Source organism: Misgurnus anguillicaudatus, chromosome 4, assembly GCF_027580225.2.
Source record: "Misgurnus anguillicaudatus chromosome 4, ASM2758022v2, whole genome shotgun sequence".
In the NCBI taxonomy this organism is placed as follows: Eukaryota; Metazoa; Chordata; class Actinopteri; order Cypriniformes; family Cobitidae; genus Misgurnus; species Misgurnus anguillicaudatus.
In genome coordinates, this window is record NC_073340.2 from 7,850,225 (window position 1) to 7,876,134 (window position 25,910).

Below are 25,910 nucleotides of genomic sequence, written 5' to 3' on the forward strand. Positions count from 1 at the left end.
TGGAGACTTCGACATCCTGGGTACTACCAATAATTTTGTGACCTTATTTAGCAAAAATTATCTGGTTCAGTCACCATCAGATTGTTTCTGGATCCCTTTGTAAATTTGTCCCTATAATTTGAGGATAAGGAACAAACTAAATGCAAAAATATCATTAAGTGTGAGAAACAGGCCATCATAACTATAATTTACACTGCCGTTCAAAGGTTCACGTTCAGATTTTTTTACGTGTCTCAATATTGTAAACTGTCATTTATTCCTGTGGTTAATGTTTCAGCATCATCAGTCTTCAGTGTCACATGATCCTTCAAAGATCATTTTATATGCTGATTTGCTGCTCAATAAACTTTTTCGATTATTAACACTGTTGAAACAGTTGTGTTAATAAATATTTTAGTGTTATTTAAGTTGTTTTATGTCATGATTCATTATTAATAGACACTAACTTTGAATAGTAACTTGCACCACTGTTTGTCAGAGGGAGAGATTTCTGTTTCAAATAACGCTGTTCAATGTAAATGTTTATTTATCTAAAAATCCCCACTAAACTATGAAGCAACACAGCTGTTTTTCCGCAGAAGTAAATCGGCATATTTGAAGGATCACGTCACGTGACAGTGGAGATTACACCCTGAACGGGCTTGCCCTCAGCACATTCCTCACCGCATACTTTTACATTACGTATTTTGCTTACATGCAGGGATGCGCAAACTGGTCACTCATGACATCAATGTACCGCGAGAGCAAATCGAAAGTATACAGAGCAGTATATTCTCGAACCGTTCTCGCGGAGTTCTGATGTCATACGGCACATGCAGTCGACACTTATATTTTTGCAGTGTATGCATCAATCTAGCCACTTATCGATAAAGCGGTTAGGATTAATGTTAGCTAATATTAACGGTTTTTTTTACAAACCCAAGACTTTCAACAAAAATATAAAGTTTTAATTTAAAAAAAAAAACTTTTTTTACCAAACAGATGAATTTCGTGTGCTTTTTGGAGGGGCGTGGAAAGTCCTGGAATTTAATTTCTTGTAGTCGTCCAGGACGCAGACAGACCCTCACCCTGGCTTCTTTATCCACATACCTTAAATCAGTTGACCCTTCGTGTTGGAGAACTGAATGGTGCTTCAGGTTACGCGTCGTTTTATTTGGGCAACCTGTCGACCACGCGATTTACACTACCAAAGCATTTTTATTTGCACCTCTAAAAGTTGAGGAGGATTAAGGCGCCTTACTCGATCACTATCAGATGTGATAAACCGAGATCTTCATACATCTTGTTCACGGTTTTACATTACAGATTTTACATTTTTACGTTTCAGATCTGTTCTAAGTGTTTGTGTAGTTTAGAAAATGACAGAGGCAGAATTGTACTCTGTATATAAAGGGGTGTTCGTCCCAACTCACTTGCACCCTCCTGAATGTCTAAAATACAACGAGGACTTTACTTTCCGCCCGGATGACATCCTTATCGTTACGGCGTTACCTATCCTAAATCAGGTAAGTTTCTACATCTAAACATGTTTATATAAAATACGCTATATAAATAAAACACATTTTTAACATCTATGGTGAGCCTGCCCCAGCCAACATTTCAATATGGGTTTGCCCCACCTGGAGGTTTCTTCGTTAATAAACCATTGCCTCTTTGTTTCTACATTTAAAAGACAAAGCTGGCAATTATATTATGGCTATACTTTTCTATTCTTTTAATAATTTATTTTATTTTATTTATAAATCACTCTGGGTTATCTGATGTATCTATTTGGCTTGTGTTTTGTTTTCGTGCACTTGAGGCATTTTGCACATTTGTTCTGCACTTTGTTACTTCTGACCTTATTTTATTAAAAAAATGTATCTATTATAAACGTACATTCTGATCTAATTTAAGTCTGTACATTTTAAGTCTGTACACAAGCTTTTCGTTGTATCGATGTTGCGCTATTGCGTGCTGGCCATGCTTGCGTATGTAATTTAGCCGAACGGGCTAGGTGCTCTGCGTCTCATATTTAGGAGTTTATCAAACTAAACATTAAAAAACGGATGTTTTTCGACGGGTATAAGTTTTTAAAATGTATTTATCATACATTTTGGTTATCTTGTCAAAAGTTAAACTACATAACAGGTAAGCCGTTTTTTAAAATTTCGGTGATGAAACGGAAACTATCTGCACCGAACCTATATTTCTGCCTGACACGAATGTCTTTCTTGTGATTTAATATTGGTTGGTGTTCACTTTTAAATGATAGCAAAGAGATTCCTGAAATAAATAATATCATCCGGTCTTTCTGTATCTAAAGTGAATACAGAGATTATCAAAGTCAGAGCAAGCAAGCAGGTATTTCTGTGCTAAATAATAACGCATAGTGTCTATAAAATCATTAATTTCAGTGTTTTTCATGTTATAAATTAACGTTTAATAAATTGTTTTAGGTTTAGTTATCAAAATGTATTTTTGTGTGATGTTCTGTAGATCGTGGCTTTAAAATGTTATGAGGAATAAATAAGCAAATGTTGCCTTATATATTTTACCTTAAAAAAAATAAATATATAAATGCATCGTCAGTTTTGTCTTCGTTCATCACTTGAAAGACAGTTTTGGTCACTTTAACAGAAAGTTGTTTATGTGTGCTGCTTGTGAAAGAAAATAAAAGTTACCAATTTGTACCTTGTCTGGCCCCCTCCCAACCCATGCACACACATAGATATGATTCGACTATGGAAAGATTCGACAATTCTGATTCGAATATGTAAATCCTTAGTCGAGGACACCCCTAATGCTCATAGGTTCACATGACGCGCCAAACTCATATTTTGATAGGACGAGCCACACACATGATGGGCTCAATATATGTTTTTATGAGCTTTGCATCATGCGCCCTCGAAAAAGACCAAAAACATATAGGCCTGATTTCACAGACAAGTCTTAGCTGAAACCAGTGGCCGGTTGCATAAACATGGCCGTGACGTTAAGACTGCGTCTTAAGAATGATTCTGACTAACTAGCAATTAGTTAGGGCTAGTCAGTCTTATTATTTGGATTTAAATTAGACAAATCCACCTTTCTATGTAACACACTTAAAACAATTATGATCAGTCTTGAAGAAAAAAATTCATGGCTAACTTTCAAAACAGTCCTGTTCACATGGATCAACAAAAATGAGCATGTTGTATTACCCATACCAGGCCTGTAGTTGGCGATGTTTGAACACGTAATACGCATGAAGTCACCAATTTCACAAATGCACCTTTTGTAGTTTATATGGAGATGATAATGGTTTAGTTTTAAAAAACATGCACTTTGAAAGCCCCAAAATGTATATGAACAGCCAAAAGATGCCATTTTATTACTTGGAGTCCTGTAAACGTTCCTTTCGATGTGTAAATTCACTACTTTAAGTGCACAACATTCGTGAAGTAATGTACTAGGGAGTAGTGAATGAGAGTAAATGGGGCTATTTTGTACACAGCCAAAAACTTTATGGTAAATGACAGAATAATAAATTTGCCTATTTCTGTGTTTTTACAGTTCGTCTCCGCTGTACCAACAGAAGCCAAACTTACTAAACTGGAAGCTCATCCAACAGCTCATCTTGAACTTGGGCACACGGAGAAAGTTTTTCCTTGGGCTGGAACAAATGATTTGAGCTCTTGTGAAACTATTTTAACAAAGAAGCTTCAAAATCTCGAGTTACAGATGAAAGGGTTGCATCCCAGCAGTGTGGAGCGCTCGGCCCCATTTTTACTTACACCACCAAACCCACTGCAAAACCTTGAGCTGATGGATCCTGAAACAGACCAGCAGGAGACGATATCACACCATCAGACCTCCAAATACCTTACTGATATCAAACAAGAAGGTAGCAGGATTTTGTCTTCATTGTTTTTAAATACACCGAATGTAAAAAACCATTATGAGGTCAAGATGCTAAAATGGTGACACGTGTTTGGTGTGTATAATATGTTTTTGAAGGTGAGGGTGATGAGGAAGATGTGTTTGTGCTGGAGTTGCAGAGAGGATCATGTGGTTTGGGTCTGGCATTGGTAGATGGACAGGTCAGTGGATCAGTAGGCAATGTTTGCATCATTCGTCTATATGCAATATTTTTAAAATACACTTTCAGATGTTTTGTGTTATTGACTAATAGCAAAATAAATTGGAATCAATAAATACTTGGCCACTTTAGGATATTATGTCTAAAAGTTTGCATCAGTCTTATCCAAAAAACTGCTTATAGAAAATCAAACACTAAAAGTGACAATATGTGGTAATGAATATGTAACAAATTCTTACTGTCTCGTTGTTTAGTATTGTATTTTTGGTGGGCATGTCATAATATTATATAAATATTATACAGTAATCTTTATTTAAACAGGAAACACCATTTAAAGTCAATGGAATATACATCAAATCCGTAATGCCGGAATCTCCTGCTGCTTTGTCCCAGCGGCTGAGACCAGGGGATCGTATTCTAGCAGTGAATGGACTCAGTCTGGTTGGGGTGGACTACCAAACGTGAGTAAAATGACTATAGATTGAGCCAGGTACAGTTTTTTACCTTAATTTCTGACAGTGTGTAATGCTCTACCAGGAAAGCACAAGTGATGCATTAGGATTTGACAATTTGTTAATAAGTATTATTGTAACTCTTAGTCATTTATAAAGCACTTTTGTTATATTTTCTGTGTCAATAAAATCACTGTAATGTTTTTTGTTTGTGTGTTTGCAGTGGCAGGGAGCTCATTCAGACATCAGGAGACAGACCCCGATTACTAGTTGCCAAATCTGACAGAAATACAAGAGAAGCATAACATTCCTCTCACAAAACAACTTTTCTACATTTTTTACCAAATGCTTTTATGTGTATATGTCTTTTATTTTATTGTTATACGTGTGTGTGTGTGTGTGTGTGTGTGTGTGTGTGTGTTTCATTAATTGAATTTTGAGATTAAATGTATCGATGTTTTTTTGAAATGATAAAACATTTGTTAATGTATGTCGTATACAAATGGCCTCATTGCCTTGACCAACTAAGTAAAACCTTTTTTTTTTCAAATGCTGCATCCATTGCGTAGACCAAAGTTTCTACAATAATTTGTTTTATTCTTTAAGTGTTAATTGTTTGTCAATGTGCATCCCAGAAAATAAATTTTTCACTTTTTGCCATTTGATTTGGCTGGATTGTCTGAGGTGGTGCGAAAGAGTGGAGGATGGGACTATTTGCATATTTATATACAGTGAAGACAATAAGTATTTGAACACCTGAGAAAATCAATGTTAATATTTGGTACAGTAGCCTTTGTTTGCAGTTACAGAGGTTTGCACACACTGCAGGAGGGATTATGTTTAATTCTTAAGGTGAAGGAATGTAATAGATGTGCTGAGTGATGGGCACGTTAAGCCACGCCCACTTGTTTATGTATGGGGTTTCCACGCACACCCGGAAGTTAGCTGTAAACTAAGTAACCCTGCAATGAGGGTGTCTGTCTGCTTTCTCTTTAATATCGCAGCATATTACAGTCATATCCTAACTATCTTATAGATCCAATTAGAGTCCAGATGCAGGGAGCTACACTGCGACCAAAATGGTCGCATATGCGACCTTTTGAACTGCCCTGATAGCACACATACATCTCGAAGACGTCTATTTGATGTCTGTGTTTACATCTGCAAGACGTATTATTTAGATTGTTTGCTCATCTGCAATACGTCTCTGAGACGTTTCCTAAAAGATGTCATATAGACATATTGAAGACGTCTGCAAGACGTTTTTGATTTAGAATGTATGTAAAGCAGCTCTTTCTAAGACCTTTATAAGATGTTTTTACACACCAGATGTATTCCAGATCTCCAGATCTTTACCAGACATCTTGCAGACGTACCTGTGCTATCTGGGTGCCGTTGCGACCCTAATTTTTAATGGGTCGCAAATGTGCTACCTAATGTTTTAGACAATATGCTATGATTTGCTATAAGCATTTATTAAAACAGAAATGTGGATTTTAAAAATACGTTTTATAACGTGCTCTGAGCCATCAACACTGTAATATTAATGTAAGAACTGAATATTTACGACACTGATTTACGGCATGACGGAAGTGGTGAAGAGACTGGTCGCTTGGCGGCAGTCGTATGTCACATGTAAATACTGCTGCACGTTTGTCAGTAAAGCTCCAAGTTTATTCAGTACTCTCTGTACGTCTCCTTATTTCAAACTGCACGTCCAGTGCAACATCGTTATAATATAACGAAGAACAAGACATGGTGTCAGAAGAAAAGTAATAAATGGATTTTGCAGGAGTACCATCGCCGCACATGAATTGGGAATCGTCTAACTTACCAGATGCATGGCGTAAGTTCAGACAGCATGCAGAGCTCATGTTCGCGGGTCTGTTAAAGAAACGGGGTGAAGACGAAAATTGCAGTTATTTGCTCCTGTGGATAGGAGAGAAAGGAAGAGATATCTTCAACACCTGGACGCTGACAACAGAGGAAGCAAAGGTACTGCAAACATATTACGACAAGTACGAAGCGTATGTGATGCCCAAAACGAACATAATCTTCGCCAGATATAAATTTCATGAGCGAATTCAAGGAGCCACAGAAACTTTTGAGCAATTTGTGACTGAGCTAAGGCTGTTAGTGAAAGACTGTGCTTATGCAGACAGCGAGGAAATGGTCAGAGATCGCATCGTGTTTGGCATTCACTCTCCGCGAGTGCGGGAGAAGCTGCTGAGCGTCGGCTCTGAGTTAACGCTAGACAAGGCCATGGATATAGCCAGATCACACGAAATTGCACAAGCTCAGCTCAAAACGTTTGCAAACAGCCCCCACGATCAAGTAGTGCACGCAGTCAACACACGGAAAGAGTCACATAAGCGAACAGTAAAAGCCTTACATTGGAGCAGCAATGACGTTGCGGAGCGCGACAAAACTTGTGGTTATTGTGGCAACCAGGCTCACAGTGCTTCAAATAAATGCCCTGCAAGAGGTAAACAATGTGCCAAATGCGGGAAGCGCAACCACTTCGCTAAAGTGTGTCGCTCTGCTTACAAAAGGAACGTTCATGCAGTGGGCAAAGAGGCTTTGTGTGATGAGGAAGACACACAATCAGAGTTTTTCGTGGACGCAGTTTTGAAAAAGTCATGTGACACCGAACAAGCGTTTGCAGACATACAGCTTGGAAATTAAAAAACTGAAGTTAGCTTCAAATTGGACACTGGAGCACAGGTAAATGTCATTCCGCTACACACATTTAATAAGCTGCAAGCCCAGTGCAAGCTCACACCTTCAAAACATCGCCTCACTGGATATGGTGGTCAAATGCTCACAGTTAAAGGGACATGCACGTTATTGTGCAGATACAAATACAGAGAAACACTGATGGACTTTTACATAGTCAGCACGCAAGCACCGCCTGTGTTAGGTCTAAAAGCATGTCTGGACCTGGACTTAATTAAGCTAGTGCTCTCAGTGAATGCACCAACGGAAGAAAAGTCCATCATGGAGGAATATGCAGATGTATTCGATGGCATTGGATTATTTCCAGGGGAGTGCACGATTCACCTAAAACCCGATGCAACTCCAGTCGTTTATCCACCGAGAAGGATACCTCTGGCTTTACGTGGCCGCCTGAAAGAAGAGCTGCAAAATATGGAAAAACAAGGAGTCATCGTCAAGGTAACAGAGCCCACTGACTGGGTAAATGCACTTGTGGTCGTGGAAAAACCGAGAACCGGCAAACTCAGAATATGCTTGGATCCCCGCGACCTCAATAAAGCCATTAAACGTCCGCACTACCCCTTGCCAACAATAGAAGACATCACGCCCAAGCTAACTGGTGCAAAACACTTCAGTGTTTTAGATGCCCGTTCAGGGTACTGGGCAATAAAACTAACAGAGGAGTCTTCCAAGTTGACGACATTCAACACTGTATTTGGACGATACAGATTTCGGCGTCTTCCGTTTGGCATAATTTCAGCTCAGGATGAATTTCAGCGCAAAATCGACGAGACATATGAAGGTCTAAGTGGTGTTGTTGCGATCGTCGATGATATTCTGGTTTACGGACGAACCCAAAAGGAACATGACGACAATTTACACGCAACAGTGTTTCCGCTAGGATTTTTTTCAGCTGTGGCGGCAGGGGGCGCCCATGATGATTATAAATGTACATTATTTTTTTAAAAGTAGAATATAGGCTACAGTAAACTAACATGTATTTTTTATCATTTTCATGCTGTCATTTACTTTTACTCATATTTATAGCATATTGCTTTTCTATGTTTGATCTAAAATGTATTTTCTTAAAAAACGTTGCATAGCTACGTACGTAGTTCGGATATTTCACTGTAGTTTTAATGTAGTGTGCATTGCAAGTTGTGCTCGTGTTTAGCGTTACAGAGCTGTTGCAAACTCACGCACAGTCCTGTTTGATAATCCGCACCACTGTGATTGACCGAACATCCATCAGCAGCAATTTTATTTCACACCCGGACCATTTGACATAAAGACCCCGAGCCGGTCACACCGCAAATCGCGCAGTTGAATAGAAACCTTTAACGGTCTTCAGACAGATCTTAAACACAAAGCACGGGGCCATTTAAAAACGAGTCGAATTTTGGTCTTGGATGTTAGACCCGCTTTTTACTCTTGTCTATTGAGTCCCGACCTGCATCTACAACACAAATGACACGCGAATAGCATCTACAACACAAATGACACGCGAATAGTCTATTATTACACCCGTTAGATCAAATCCCGCCTCAAGTTTCTATTACCAACGTTCTTCTCTTCCACGGGAATAATGTAAGTTTCCTTACAAACAGATTTGACTATTAATGTCTTGCAGTCGCATATAAGTAGTATTCAGTGTTTAGCCTTTTGTTTTTGGACAAATATCATATCATTTAATGTGAAACTTTGTGAGTGTTGATCTAAAGCACAGAAGATTGACTGACAGCTGAGCGGACAGCTGCGGTCAGCAGCGCTACTGCGCTTATATAGCCTATATTCTGAATAACTAATGACCAGATAAGTTGATAATATGAGTACAGTGATTCCAAATGAATGTCCAAAAAACTCGTAATATGTTAAATCGAAAGTTTAATAATGTCTTTTCTCGCAGCCCTGCGCTGCGTCCGCGTTGAACATCAAATGCGTGATGACCTTGCACCTTAAATTACCCTAAATTTATAGTCATAAAGATAAAAGTAAAACAATATTCGAAACTTCAAATTATGTATTTTTATTTGTGTAAACTCACAATAAGGAGAAAACTTTGTGCTTATTTAAAATCATTAAAAACATGACGTGCTTTCTGCTGCTTTGGTCAGCGCGTCACAAAAAAAAACAGAAACTCATATACTTTTTTATTCGTTTTGTCAATTTAATTATTATTTAAGTGTAACATATTTCGTATAGGCTTATTTATTTTATTATTATTTATCAAAACAGAGACGTAGCCTAATCATCCTCTGTTGATTTAAATCTATTTGTTCATTAAACTAAACCCATGGAAGAAATTATGATACTTTAGGAGATTTATTTATAAATGAGTTAACAACGCGAATCCAGAAAGGAATTTATTTCTAAGACAGCCAGTCTGGCAGAGCGGACATTTATGTAGCTTTTTTGCGAGCTGCCGCCGTGGGTTTTGTCTAGAAGGGATACAGCAAATGCCGAAAAGTTAATGATTAGATTTGGAGGTAGGATTATTAGGATGAAAACAGTGGCTCTGGCTAAATGAGATACAAATACATCCTACAATCGTGTGAAATTTTGTGTTTAGAGTTGGGTTTGGTTGAAGGATTAGATTAAAACAGTGCTCATCCAGCGAGATTTCGTTTGCTGTATCCCTTCTATCCACAACCGCAGGCGTGGCGGGGATGTTTTAGGCATGGCGGGCCGCCACGGTTGAATGTATATAGCGGAAACACTGCGCAATGTTGCAAAGGTCTCGCGAGAAAGGCGTGTAAAGCTCAACCCTGAGAAAAGTATTGTGAGTGCTACTGAAGTTCGCTATTTCGGTCACTGCTTATCTGCTGAAGGAGTCAAGCCAGACCCTGAAAAGGTTTCAGCGATCAAGCACATGGAGCCACCAAAGAATAAAGCGGAACTCGAAACAGTCCTGGGAATGGTAAATTACCTGTCCAAGTTTGCACCCTGCTTATCGGACATTAATGCACCGCTTCGGCAGCTCCTCAAACAGTCCAGCGAGTTCATATGGGATTCCCAGCACGATGCAGCATTCAAAAAAATGAAAGATCTCATAACTACAGAACCGGGACCAGTTCTTGCATACTATGACCCACAGAAAGATCTGCACCTTCAGGTGGACGCATCGAAATACGGTCTCGGTGCAGTTCTGCTGCAGGACGGGAAGCCACTCAGCTATGCCTCAAGCAGTGGCGGATGCAGAACGTGACATATGGGTGGGCATGGATTAAGTCCGGGTGGGCCTGAATCTATGGGTGTCACTTTTGAATAAGAAACTATAACAAGTCTATAAAATTCGTCAAAACTTCAGAACACTAATTTAAACAGCATACACACACACCCGAACTGAACGTCACATTTTTGACATTATTGATACTTTAAATTGTAATGCAACGTGACATTTATTAAGCCTTTTTGGTAAAAAAAAATATTGGGCTCTCATAGCCTACAAAAAAGAACCTGCACACAGTGACAGGAAATATAAATGAACCAAAAAAAACCTTATACTTTTTTAAATAACCTATTAAAGTGTTTAAATAAATACGGCTACTAAATGCTTAAAATGAAGCTTCTAACATCATATTCTCTTCATGCAAATCACTAAAAATATATTTTCGTTCTCACATATTTAAGTTAACTTACTAAATAAAGAAAGAAAAAGGGAATTGCTAGAATAATGTTAGACTCTGGGGTTAAACGAAATTACAAATAAATAAACATTTAATATACTTTTTGATGAGCACAAGAGCAAGCCTACTCGTGAAGAGCGGAGCCGAGGAGCGCGCATATCAGACGTGAACGAAAGGAATAATGGATTTAATGCTTTCACTTCATTTCCTGACAGTTTCACTTGTTAGTGAGGATAGTAATGGCTAACAAGATGACGCCGAATTACATACAACATAATTACCTAACTAAATCTGAGAGAATGCAAACACATTACAATATTTTTTCCTCCGCCCGACGGCCAATGCGCATCATATTTTTTTAGCCCGACAGGAATTCGCCATAGCCCGTAATGGATGTCGGGCAAGCGATTTTGCTAGGTTTGTTTTGTAGAAAGACTTTCTTTAAAGTGAATTTCGTTTTGTATAAATTGTATCTTAATATTAATCAATGTTTGATCAAACAATTGCCTCGATTTAATAAATAAGAAGCAAACCAAGAACGTCTGTGGTGTGGATTGAAGTGAACCCACTATATTTCCGCAGCCTACGTCTTTCTGCTTTAATGCATTTCTTAAATTAATGTCTCAATTACACTGTAGGCTTATAGAAAGTTATGATAGGCTATTTGTTGCTTAAAAGCAATAGGCTATATTGTATAAAGTGTAGCAATAAACGTGGCGTGACTTATAGTGCTGCTATATCGCTATATCAAACAACATCACTATGATCAGATGTTTTCTTTCTATTTTTTACCCCGCTGTCATATTTGTTGTGTGTTTATGTTATTGAGAGGAAAGTGCGCAGCACATATTTATAACGTGTTGTTATTCAAAATACGTTTTCTACTTGCTTGCAAAAAAAGTTCTCAAAGTGATCATGGCTGAAAGCTGCTCAGAAATATTTCATTATAACGCAACATTCAACTGCTTTAATAGTTTTTAAATAGTTATCAGGCTTACTTATAATTTTACTGTTTTTAACATAACATGCAATAGATAAATTACACCACATAAAGTAGTATACATGTCTAACTATACAGAGTAGTATTTTTTACATTTCTGACTGGGCGGGCCAGCTGTCAATCTGGGCGGGCCCAGGCCCGCCCATAGCTCCGCGCCTGGCGTCAAGGTCACTGACTGACTGTGAAGTTAGCTATGCTCAAATAGAGAAGAAGCGCTATGCGGTCTTATTCGGCTGTAAGCGCTTTCATCAGTACGTATTAGGGCTGTGTATCGCCAACAATGACACGATACGATACGCATCGCGATACAAGCCCCCCGATACGATGCGCATCACGATACATGGCAGTTTTTAATTAACCTTCTTTTGAGCAGAATTTAGTAACAGTAATATGTTTATTGTTTAAATAAAAAATCTGTGTAATAATATTTCATGTGAAAACATCAAAAACACATTGAGATTAACTTAGTAACTGTGGCAAAAATAGAATACATTTTAATTTGATAGTTTCTGACACAATGATGACTAGACAACAGTGTCAAATATTCTTGCTGAAATGCTGTAGTGCAACATAAAGCACAACCCTGAAAGCTTAAACTGTAAAAACTCACTTATCAACTTGGTTATCATAAACACATTTTAAAATTCAAGTATTTAACATTTTCTGTAAACATTTTCAATAGTTGAAATGTGCTTTAAACTATTTCATTTTCAAATTAGTAAATGTTGCAAAATAGAATACATTTTGCTTAGATAGTTTCTGACACAATGATGACTAGACTGTATAGTGACAAATATTCTTGCTGAAATGCTGTAGTGTAACATAAGGCTCAAAACATATACCCTGAAAGCATAAACTGTAAAAACTTTGGTTAACAACTTGGTTATCATAAACACATTTTACACACATTTAAAATTTTCTGAAATATTTTTCAAGTGTTGAAATATGCTTCAAACTATTTCATTTCTTTACATTGTTGAAATCATTTTAAGATAAGGATACTTTCAGATTTTTGTTAAGAAACAGATTAAGAGCACTCCTTTTTGCTGTAATGATATCTCCAGCAGCAGAGAACACTCTCTCTGCTGCCACACTTGTACCAGGGATGCAGAGGGTACATCTTGCCAAGTTTGAAAGTAAAGGAAAAAGAGATTGGTGCTCCTTCCACCATTTAAGTGGATCGCCTGTAAGTGGCAATGGCTCTGTGTCTCTGTATTTCCTAACTTCATCCTCTGCTTGGTCATGCAGTGACAGAGGTGAATTTTGTCTTTTGGGAGTGGAAAACGCATCTCCAAATAAGTCCTCAAGAGCTCTCTTTTTCTTGCAGGGTGGGGACAGATCTGGCACAGCATTTTGTCCTTCAGCCGCATGTTGTCCATCTTCATTGTTGTGGTTCTGAAATACACAACATATCACACATTATAACAGTAAAATGAATTACGGAACTCAAGTACCTTGTATTTTGTGAAACACATTAATAAATACAAATCAAAAGAATATCACATTTTAGAAAGTGTAGAATAATGTTAAAGATTAAGAAAACATTAAATGTAATAAACTGACTGATATTATTAACATTAAATTAACATTAACGTTTTTATAGTATAACTTACCCTCTTTGATGCCTCCATTGTTATTTTGGTGTACACCTCCTGTTTTGTGGCTTCCTCCAAAAAGGGCAATGCTTTAAAGCGCGGATCTAACGCTGAAGCCATGTACAGAAGAGACATTTCACTTTCATATCTCTTACAAAGATCTCCAGATACTGTGCTCTTTATGTCGCGCGTCACAGCAGAGTCGGTTTCTTCAATTCGTGTCCCTTGACTTAACTGAGCATGCAGGGGTGCGATCATAGAGACTGTAGGGGTCTTCTCCTCACACATAACATGGGTTGCGATTTTCAGCGGCCTCAGGGCATTTATAACATCTTCGGCACAGGTTATGTCTGCCTCTGTTAATGTCCACATATCTTTGGCGTTTTTCCGTACCTCGGATGAGAGTAACGCTGCGCAAATTGCGGGCTGTTGTTCTGTGAACCGCTCCAGCATATCATGGGCGCTGTTCCATCTCGTGCATACATCACTTACTAGTTTATGGTTAGGAAGTCCGAGTACTTTTTGCTTTTCATGCAGGACATGGCAGCCAATTGTACTTTTTCTAAAAAAGGTTGTGATGCTCCGAACTCGTCCGAGAATACGGGAAACTGCCGGTAACTTAAGAGCCCGTTGAGCGGCCAGGTTTAAACAGTGGGCAAAGCACCTCACGTGAACTAATCTGGCTATCTCTGCAGCCACTGACATGTTACTTGCATTGCGATACAAGTTCCCATTGTGAAGATATGTAATGGCTGGTTATCGTAACGTATGATTGTGTGGCTCTTGATGTCCAAGCGTCGCATGTAGGGCTGTCGCGGTGAAGGAATTTCCCTTGCGGTGATTTTGCGTGGCTCACCAGCGCGGTATGCGGTTTTACCGCCTTCATTTACTAAAATAAAATTATTTTTTAAATCCAGAACAATGAGGTCAACTAATAGATGAAGGGTAGGCTATAGGTATTCCCCCTTATGAAAAAAAAAGATTAACACAAGCTATACTACAGCTAAATACATTTTTGAGAAAACAAAAATAAATTGAAGAACATCATTTAGGCTTGTTAAGCGCAAATTAACAGAGCATCGGCAAATACAGAACACAGCAGTGTCTTAAAGAAATTAAAATTAGCCAGTATTTGTGCACCTGTAAATGTACAAAACGAATGCAATACAGAAGGCAATGCATAATAATTTAGGGCATTTTAATAATACATTAGTAGATAAATTAACGTTTATATAAAAAGTATGAAAACGAATTATTTTGGCTAAATTAAGCTGGAGAGGTCATATTTAGTCACAAAGATTTGTCATCATTTCAGAACAAGCTTAAATGCTATCTATAATAACTTACATTATATCCTGTGTCTTCCTTTGTCGAAAATATGTAGACTTATATGCGCGTAAAAAAGCAAAAAGCGGAAACGTTTAGCTCACGCGGAGCGAAGGAAAAGCCGTTAATAAAGCAGACTCTCCGTGTATAGAGGATGTGATGAAACAGTCGAGTCGGCAGATGATCATCAGTGTTTATAATGTGTCATGCAGATACTGTTGATGAAAAACTTGGATATTTAAATGTGAAAGTCAAGTGTGCAGTCAGTCAGTTCAGAAAAGCAACCGCGGCGTTATATTGGCTGCATCCACGGAGCGGACGCTGCAGATGCACAAAGAAAAAACCTATAAGGTCTTTTTTATGAGGTTTTAATGCTGGTAAGCAACCAGTTATATTTTAGCGTCATTTGGGTTGATCAGTTATATTAAAGTACTTTTAATCTTTAAAACTGGATCTAGAGGGAGACGACGCCACAGTTATTCTGTCATCTTGTCATCATGTTTTACTTTTTCACACATTCACTGTATGATTTAACGAAATATGAAGTATTACATTTTTAATTGAAATTTACGAAAAACAAATTGGCCTACTCTCTTAACTTTTGACAATCTATTTGGCCTTTATTATACATGTCAGCATGACGTGAAAAACAAGGCGGCATATAGTTTCATGAATTTAACGTGAAAGGCGCGGTTGTTGCGGTTGATTTTTTTCCATGCGGTTGGGCTTGTCAGTAGCGCGGTCATGCGGTAATGCGGTTACCGCGACAGCCCTAGTCGCATGAAATTGAAACTCTGTTTGCTGAAGAGAGTGACTGCCTGACGTCTCTCTTAATCTCATCATACAACCGGGGGATCGCAGTTTCTGTTAAAAACTGGCGCGTGGGTATTGTGTATCGCGGCTCACACTCCTGAAGTAATTGCCTGAAGCCCGTATTTTCGACAACGCTGTACGGCCATAAATCCTGACATATGAAACGAACTAATGCATTTGTTATTTTTTGAGAGCGAGAAGACGTGGATGGGAGCTTAGATATTAAAGTTTCAGGCAACGTTGCTTGCCTTTGAGATGACACGTGTGTGCTGCTGCTACCTGTTGGAATAGGAGACTGGTCTGGGTGGTGTCTTGTCATATGCAGATGGAGATTTGTAGTGTTGCCGCAGTACTTAACTTTTATTTTGCAGTGCTTGCATACAGCATGGCTCATGTCCAACGTCTGACTCTCCGGTTTAGCTAAAAAGCCAAAATTCTCCCAAATTTTTGAATTTAGTTTTGCCGGCGGTGACAAAATCCTCTCGTCCATTTTAAAGTACTGCGCTGTCGCCTCACGCGTTGCTAAAATGGCGTCACGTGATTATAATTGGCTAATGGGGCAACAGAATCGATACGGAAGCAGCTGTATCGATCCGCGCATCGTCAGGATTTTATGACGATGTATCGGCGTATCGATATTTTGAACACAGCACTAGTACGTATATGGCCGAAATGTCATAGTGGAGTCTGATCACAAGCCACTTGAATCAGTGATGAAAAAACCACTAGCTGCAGCAGCTCCGCCGCGACTCCAAAGAATGATCTTACAGCTCCAGAAATACGATATCACCATCACACACCGGCCAGGAAAGGAGATTCCGGTGGCGGACACTCTCTCCAGGAAGTTCATCGAGACAGAGCACGACAACCTGAGCGAAGGAATGGACATGCAAGTTCACATGGTTTACAAAAGCTTACCTGTCAGTGATGAAAAGCTCCTACAGATCCGTGCTGAGACTGAGTCAGACAGCCAGCTTGTCCAGCTTAGACAGGCGATTCTGGATGGATGGCCTGGGGAAAGGAGAAAATGCCCCGCAGACATCAGTGACTTCTGGAATTTTCGAGATGAACTGTCACTGACAAATGGAATAATTCTTAAAGGTGAGAAGATAGTCATACCCACCCAGGGTTTATACAGAAATCCTTAAGTTAAATTTACTACTTTTTACTACCTTTTTTACTACCTTCAGAATATTTTTTAAAACCATCACGACACTGAATTGCAAGAGTTAATCAGCGACCTTTCTATTATTTACACAGATTTTGACATATATAACACACAAAAAAGAATTAAAGTGAAAAAAATTCTTCTGACTGAAATATTTTTCAGGCCAAGTCATATTCCTTTACCTAACACTTTATGTAGGCGAGACCAATAGCATTTTAAGGGGAGATTTTTTTGCCATAAATTCCATATTGAAGTCTCATGTGGCATATAGGTAGCTGTAGTTTGCAGGGCATTTCAGATTAAGGCGAAACTGCTAAATAACTCACTATACTGTATAAAAAGAAAACATGAATATCACCACCTTTAATGAATCTTTTATTAATTATTTATTAATTGTAGATGTATTTATTTTAGCATTTACTAATCATTTTTTAATCAAAGTTGAAACTGTAAACATTAGTGAATACACCGTGAACCACCGTCAATTACTGTAATGACATAAACAAGAATTAATTAATGATTATATACTCTATATTTTTCATTGTTTGTTTATGTTATATAATGCACTTACTAATGTGAACAAATACAACTTTTTCATATCATATTATTCAGTACACATAAACGAATAATCCAGGGTCTGTTCTGTTCACACAACAGCTTACAGTTACAGCTCTAATACAGTAACGTTATGTATGAATTAGGGCTGTGAAATTAACGCATTAATTCGATTAATTAATCTGAGAAAAAATAACGCGTTAAAAAAAATAACGCAGATTAATCCATTCCGTATTGACCTTTGAACCTGGATACATTCTAGCCACCATTTGACTGTAAAATAAAGGAGGTAGACGAGAATGCGCTGGCGGTGACTGGATCATTTACTTATAAAAAACGGCCTGATGGAAGTGATGATAAAAATAAAGTATGCAACTCCTGCAGCACAGAATTTGCATATCATAGAGTTCGTCCACTCTAAAGTACCACATCATACAAAGCACATGGATTAAAGTTCTCTGTCGTTACACGGAATTGCAAAATTATTAAATTCACTTTTCATAAAGACGACGTGTATTCAGCTTTTTAAGTGGGATGTGATCAAAGCCTGGAGTGGGCAAAGTCGCGTTCCTCTCTCCGCTGTGGGTGTTCTGTGTTCGCTGCGCACCGGATCCACTTCGGGTTTTCGGGGAGATCGATAAGGGTGTAAAAGACCAATGGAGATTGACTTGGCTTGGCGGAATGATGAGGATTGGGATCAGAAAACCAAACGGCCAATTAATATGTGTCTTTGCACAGTATAGGTGTCCTGTATTTTGTGGGTAAATGATTTCTCTCGTACGTGATTACTCGCGTCACGTTTTTGACTGCTACGTTGATCTAACCAGTGGCTGATACAACGGGTTTGTTAAACTAGTGAGTACACTTCATGTGGCGCCACAAGAACCAAGAAGCAGATGACATCCAAATCCCGTGAGAGCAGTTCGAGAAATCATAACAGAAGACTGCTTCCTAAATGCTCTCGCGGTACTTTGATGTCATCCACCTGTCGGGTTCTTTATTTAAGGTTTATGTTCAATTGCACAAAAAAGCCCTGCAATTGATATTGCACTGTTAAACTTTTGGTAAATAATCTTCCTGAAGCACTTTATTTCCTTAGCATATTACTTTAGGTCATTTTTGTTGATCGTTATGGCCATTATTTGAACAGTGAAAATACTGTAACAATAAAAGAGTTTTTGAGCTTTGATGTCACTAATGCTGATTATTCACTGATTTATTTAAAAATAAATATTTAATACTTTCACAGCAAAAATTATGTAGGCGATTAATTTAGATTAATTAATCACAGAGTATGTAATTAATTAGATTAAAAATTTTAATCGATTCACAGCCCTAGTATGAATATAAACCCTGAACGAGTAACTCGAGTCAAACTCGTGTAGAATTCGCACAGGATGTCTGTAACCATAGTGACAGTTGTTAAGTTGTTAATTGAATGACTGTACCTTTATCAACAAATTATTATGTTACAATAGAGGCAGCGCTGATGTGCTAGTTTATGCGCAATGTTTCTGCTGTTTACTTTCTTCTAAGACCTAAATGGTCGTGTTTATATGAGGATATTTGCAAAGACGGGATTTTTGAGGCATATGTGTTATTTAAGGCCAATAAAGCGGCAAAAATACGTACAACACAAGCTCAATGAGAAACGAATGCGCGGCTAGCGTGCTCCTCTGACACAGAAACAGCGGACGCACTGTTGTTTGTGTTTGAATGGCTTAAAATCACCTGTTTTTAAATGGCTGTGCTTAAATATATGTTACGTTTTTGTGACCACACGCAAATGCAACTGCAAGAACCGACGGGTGGATGACATCAAAGTCCCGCGAGAGCATTTCGGAAGCAGTCTCCTCTTATGATTCCTCGTCAATCGCTCTCAAGGGATTTGGATGTCGTCTGCCTTTTGGTTGTTGTGGCGCCACATGGGGTTTGCCCACGGGTTGGACAGGCCCGTTGTGCCAGCCACTGGCTATATCGGCATGGCATTAGAGAGCGTGCTGCGGATGATCAGTAACGTGGGAGATCATTTAACGTTACCCCCAAAATACAGGACCCTTTACGTTAGTAATACTGTGCAAAGACACGCAATTACCTGTTTGGTTTTCTTAGCCCACGAACTGAAAGGCTTGCCAATCTTCATCATTTCGCTAAGCCAAGTCAATCGTCTTTTGCACCTTTATCAATCTTCAAAACATCGGAGCCTTCCTGCATTATAAGTTTGACCATGCTAGCTGAAATAAACTTTTACCTCAGTTTAACGTGATACAGTCAGAAGACCCGGAGTGGATCCGGTCCGTGGTGATTACAGAACGCTTGCAGCGGATAGAGGAGCGTGGTTCGGCTCCACTCCGGGCTTTGATCACATCCCAGAGACGAAAGATCTTTGATTATTTGCCCAGATATGCAGGTGATTTGAACTAATTTCCAGGCATCATAACGTTACAAAAAGCAATCGAAAAGTTACTACCTCGTCAGATGACGCTTACTACTTTTTACTACTTTTTACTGGCCTTAATTTGGCATAATTTAATTTACTACCTTTTACTACCTTTTACAACCCCGCGGAAACCCTGCCACCTCACTTAGAGAAGACATGCTCACACGCATTCACATCGGTCACATGGGCATAGAAAAATCAAAGCAAAGAGCACGAGATGTGTTATTCTGGCCAGGAATGTGCAAACAGATAGAGCGCATGATTGAGAGATGTGATACTTGCCTGGAGCGACGTTGCTCAAACACCAAGGAGCCCATGATTTCCCACGAGATACCAACCAGACCATGGCAGGTGATAGCCTCCGACCTCCTTACCTGGAACAACGAGGAATACATGGTTACAGTAGACTATTATAGCCGTTTTTTCGAACTGGACAAACTTCACACCACAACAGCCGCTACCGTCATCAGCAAACTCAAAGCCATTTTCGCGAGACACGGCATTCCAGAGAAAGTCGTCTCCGACAACGGTCCACAATTTCGAGGCAAGGAGTTTGAGGACTTTGCCAAGACATGGGGTTTCACACACACCACCACCAGTCCCCACTACCCCCAGAGTAATGGCTTGGCTGAGAAGACAGAGTGCAGATCACAAAATCGATCCTGACAAAATCCAGGATGGACCGAAGAGATCCCTATATTAGTTTACTGGAATATAGGAACACACCTGTCGACAACTTCAAATCGCCTGCCCAGCTCCTCATGAGTCGCAGGCTGCGTTCCATTCTGCCAAACACCAACAAGCAGCTTCTGCCTAAAACCGTCAGTTTCACAGAGGCACGCTCCAGAAGAGTGGAACAGCAGCGGCGTCAGAAGAAGTACTATGATCGTTCGACTCGTCCGCTATCACAGCTTTACACTGGACAGTCTGTTCGCATGCAGGAGCATGGCCTATGGAGGCCAGCTGTTGTTGTCCACCCTGCCAATTCTCAAAGATCCGACCATGTTTGTACCCCAGACGGTCGGATGTATCGCAGAAACCGTCGTCATCTCCTCCACACAAAAGCTTCCACAGAGCCTGTGGAGAACGCTGCCGTTTCTGAAAACATAAAGGAAAAGCAAAACAGCGAAGCTTCATCTATACCTCAGGTATGCCCTGAAGTATCAACACAACGTTCAAGTGACAGTGAAATCCAGCCCATACAATATCATACCAGATCAGGTCGAGCAGTACGACCTAGAGCAATTCTTGACTTGTGATTTGTGATTCGTCTGGGGTGTAGGCGGATCGCTGCCCCTATGAGAAAAGGAACCTAAGATCTGGTATGAGCTGTCTAAAAAAATTGCAGACATTTTTTTCAGACATGTTGAAAGTTCAATTCAGTTGCATGATGTGATACATGAAGTGTCAGAAATGTTGAGATGTTTCGTGAAATGCAGCAAACTCTGTGTTTATGTTATAGTAATGTTTGGAGTATGTATGCTGTATATAATTTATATAAATAATGTTTTCTTTGTTTTTATTAAAAGAAAGGGGATGTAATATTCATGTAAGAACTGAATATTTACGACACTGATTTACGGCATGACGGAAGTAGTGAAGAGACTGGTCGCTTGGCGGCAGTCGTATGTCACATGTAAATACTGCTGCACGTTTGTCAGTAAAGCTCCAAGTTTATTCAGTACTCTCTGTACGTCTCCTTATTTCAAACTGCACGTCCAGTGCAACATCGTTATAATATAACGAAGAACAAGACAAACACGTTGGCTTCATTTTACGTGAAAGCACGTCGTGTCTCTCCCTATCAGTGTGCGTTTGCGTGCTCAGCTGTTTCTCAATGAATTAGGTGCGACATGACGCAAGCGCAGTCAGTGTCTTCCATGTTTCTGAACTTGAGCAGAGGTCTTTCTTCACTGACGACGCGGGACCCGTATGGTTCCGGGTTTATATTTTAAATGGTCTGTCGGGTCCGGTTAGGTCCTAGTTTAATTACTTTGGGTCCCAAGTCTGATTAATGTTGTGTTTATAACCCGAGTTGATCGGAAAACGGCCATGAGCGCTACCGCGCTAAAGCTCGAGTGCAGTTTTAGCGTGCCTCCGGTTTCTATGGCGATGGTTCTTGTTACGACCACGCGCAGCATTTTTCTTTCTCACATTTTTTTAATAATCTTATTATTAATAAACCATATCTTTTCTAAAACCATATCCATATTGAGTTTAGACAGAGATTGTAGCAAAAAGCAATGCTAATGTCAAGACAATTGCACTGAACGAGCAAAGCAATGTAAAGTCTGTCACCGGGACAGCAAGTAGATTTTTAAATCTGAAATAATGAGTGGATTAAGCTTTTTAAATCGGCAAGAGAGAAATAGAAAGATAGAACAGAAGCAGTAAAAGTGCCTATCTAATAGAAATTATTACCATTATAACATCAGTCATAACATCAGTCACATTTATAATATATAGACCTGCACTGTCTATTAATATACTATACATAGTATTGTATTATATTGAGTTTGATAAAAGGGGTCTAATTGCTTCTTATATCAGTGCAAAAACAGTAGGTGTTTTCGTGGTGCTTTGACAAACAGTGTCAGCTTTGTTAATGGCAAAGAAAGTTTGGGGTGGTTAGATTGATGAAATATAATGTGAAATTAATAGTAATTTTCAATAAATCAAAGTATTGTGTTGTGTCACACATTATTAGTTCTTCGTCACATGTATAGTAGACCATTATTTGTCAGTGGGTAATAATTGCCCTTTTCACCGGCTACCACCACAAGTAAATTTCAGATCTGTGGGAAACACTGCAACGTTTAAGAAAACAAGGCGGCATGTGGAAAAGATGGCAAGTAAAATAAAAAGCATATCTGTATGCAATACAGTTTCATTATTAGGGCCCGAGCACACCGGGGTGTGAGGACCCTATTGTTCTTCAAGGAGTTATTATTATTATTTTTTTTCTTTTTCTCCGACTTCAGCGGGACTTTAGAGGGCCTAAACATACTCGAAAACTCATGAAATTTTGCACAGATGTCAAGAGTGATGAAAATTTACATGTGGTGTATGCTTTAGAATTAGGCGTGAGAAAATGGCTCTATAGCGCCACCTACAAATTTTCAACGAAGCAGCCCTCGGACTGTGTTTGACGTACAATTACGAAATTCGGTAGGCGTCTGTAGCATGACAAGACCTACAAAAAAGTCTCTTGGAGCGAAGCCGTAAACCAAACAGGAAGTCAGTTATTCTGAGTTATTTTTGTGATTTGGGCGCAGTTTTTGTCATTTCCAGGCGTCATACTTTAACTAACTCCTCCTACAGTTTTCGTCGGATCATCTTCATATTTGGTGAGTGTCATCTTAAGGCCTTTGTGATGCTAAATTGCGAAGGATTTGACTCTACGTAAAAATTTGTGTCGGTTCTGGCCCGACAAAGTTTGATGTTTTCCCATGAAACAGGAAGTTGCTGGAACTCATGCATACAATGTCCGATCTGTCCCAAATTTCACATGATTGCTAAGAGTCCTAACCTGAACACATCTACATAACAATTTTCATTTATAGCCATAGCGCCACCAGCTGGCAACCTGAAGGAACATGTTTTAGCGCCACTTTCAAATATTGAATGAAGCAGCCCTTGGACTGTGTTTAACTTACATTTACGAATTTCGGTATGCTCATGTATTATTACAAGCCCTACAAAAAAGTCTCTTGGAGCAACGCCCTAAACCAAACAGGAAGTCAGCTATTTTGAATTATTTCTCAGATTTTGGCTCATTTTTTCTCATTTCCAGCAGTCATACTTTAACTAACTCCTCCTACAGTTTTCGTCGGATCATCATCATATTTGGCGAGTGTCATCTTAAGGCCTTTGTGATGCTAAATTGCGAAGGATTTGATTCTATATTAAAATTTGTGTCTATTTCGGCCAGCCAAAGTTTGATGTTTCGCTATGAAACAGGTTGCTGGAACTCAGGCATACAGTGTCCGATCTGTCCCAAACTTCACATGATTGCTAAGAGTCATGACCTGAACACATCTACATGTCAATAGTCACTTATGGTTATAGCGCCACCAGCTGGCAACAGGAAGTGACATGTTTACAATGATTATCCAATGTCTGATCTGTCCCAAACTTCACATGATTAATAAGAGTCCTGGACTGAACACATCTACATGTCAATAGTCACTTATGGTTATAGCGCCACCAGCTGGCAACAGGAAGTGACATGTTTACAATGATTATCCAATGTCTGATCTGTCCCAAACTTCACATGATTAATAAGAGTCCTGGAGTGAACACATCTACATGTCATTAGTCACTTATGGTTATAGCGCCACCAGCTGGCAACAGGAAGTGACATGTTTACAATGATTATCCAATGTCTGATCTGTCCCAAACTTCACATGATTAATAAGAGTCCTGGAGTGAACACATCTACATGTCAATAGTCACTTATGGTTATAGCGCCACCAGCTGGCAACAGGAAGTGACATGTTTACAATGATTATCCAATGTCTGATCTGTCCCAAACTTCACATGATTAATAAGAGTCCTGGACTGAACACATCTACATTTCAATAGTCACTTATGGTTATAGCGCCACCAGCTGACAACAGGAAGTGACATGTTTACACTGATTATGCAATGTCCGATCTTTCCCTAACTTCACATGATTAATAAGAGTCCTGGACTGAACACATCTACATGTCAATAGTCACCAGTGTTGGGCAAGTTACTAAAAAATTAGTAATTAGTTACAGTTACTAATTACTTCTTTTAAAAGTAACTGAATTACTCTACCGGTTACTGTATATCAAAAGTAATTAGTTACTTAGAAAAGTAACTTTTAAGTTACTTTTATGTCTGCTTTTTAAATGTAAATATGAACAGTACTGAACAGTCAAACAGTAAAATGATATGGATGGGCTATTTTACACGTAAGACTCTAATATATCACATACTGTAGGAGCCTATTTTGCTTTAGATTCAACCTTTGAATATTTTTGTTAGAAATTATCTTAATATGTAAACTTAGTTTATTTATGTATATCATTTAGACCATTTAGACAAATATTCTGCATGTTTACAAAAATATAAAATGTGTTAAAATTGTGTAGTGTCTCTTTAAAAATTTGGAGACAATTGTGTCAACATGTCAAATTTTCTAAAATAAATTATAATTTTTCTGATTTCATATTTATTTTAATAAGTTAGAAACGTCTCCGCTGTGTCCTGCTGACAGGCACGATGCATGTGCAGCAGATGAGGCAAATTATGGGTCCTCCGAAGGTTAGACCGTCTCATTTCAGTTCTCTTCGCAAACTTCTGAGCGCCTTGAATGGGCAAGTGCTCACCTTTTATTGCATGCTTAGTAGGGTGCAGCACTTGAATTGGAACACAGCTTGTGAAGCTTGCCACAGGGACTGCGCTCTTTGGTCATATATTGTTTGTTTTCTGTTGGATTTAAATGATACACAGGATTAAAGGAAGATATTTACTCAGAAAACGGAGTAGGCTACGTGGATTGTTTTGTCGGACGGACACAGAGCGAGTGGATTGTTTTGTCAGATGGACACAGAGCGAGTGGATTTTTTGTTCGGATACGGAGAGACTGAAACTAAAACTAAAAGCGAGCTCACACATACTATGGAGTTTTAACACGGGTGTACACCGCAGTGTGAATATTTTAGTGGAAACAACAATCGCGGATCGTTCTCTTCCATGAAGCCGATGTAAACATCTAAGAATATATGAACATTTCTTAGATTTATTACCTTTGTGGACTACAAATGCAAGTTGATGTCATACTGCGATTGCTTGGTGAAGATAATTTACAAACATGAGACCGGATGGATTATGACTTGCGCACAATTTTTAAACAAAGGTATGTTGTCCCGTTTAGATTTTTCATGTTCATTCTATATGCACTGTCAGCTATGATGAAGTGTAATGAATCATTGCGCCGCCAACTACAGTCCTGCGACGTCAGATATGTCTTGTCTATTTTTTACAAAATAGAGTAACGCGCGTAACGAACTCATTTAAATTTCAGTAATTGTAATTGCGTTACTTGATTTAAAAAAATAGTGGAGTTACAGTGACGCGTTACTCCCATCACTGATAGTCACTTATGATGCCAATAGTCAGTTACGGTCAT

The 25,910-nt window shown here is 38.9% G+C and overlaps 2 protein-coding genes across 2 annotated transcripts in view; one reads left to right on the top strand and one right to left on the bottom strand.

Moving 5' to 3' along the window:
• The window catches only part of LOC141363687 (ras-associating and dilute domain-containing protein-like), a 137,697-nt gene that overhangs the window by 96,281 nt on the left and 15,506 nt on the right, over window positions 1-25,910 (bottom strand). The window lies entirely within an intron of this gene.
• Window positions 1,065-5,064, top strand: LOC141363684 (disks large homolog 2-like). Its single transcript, XM_073866602.1, has 5 exons — window positions 1,065-1,505; window positions 3,535-3,865; window positions 3,979-4,061; window positions 4,382-4,521; window positions 4,736-5,064. The coding sequence occupies exons 1-5, from the start codon at window positions 1,359-1,361 to the stop codon at window positions 4,815-4,817; spliced, it is 783 nt and encodes a 260-aa protein (XP_073722703.1). The 5' UTR covers window positions 1,065-1,358; the 3' UTR covers window positions 4,818-5,064.

Excerpts from the sequence above, each read along its gene's own strand:
- LOC141363684 (XM_073866602.1), top strand. The coding sequence starts at position 1,359 with ATGACAGAGGCAGAATTGTACTCTGTATATAAAGGGGTGTTCGTCCCA. Across the intron at positions 3,866-3,978 it reads TACTGATATCAAACAAGAAG|GTGAGGGTGATGAGGAAGAT; the intron begins GTAGCAGGATTT and ends ATGTTTTTGAAG. Across the intron at positions 4,522-4,735 it reads GTTGGGGTGGACTACCAAAC|TGGCAGGGAGCTCATTCAGA; the intron begins GTGAGTAAAATG and ends GTGTGTTTGCAG.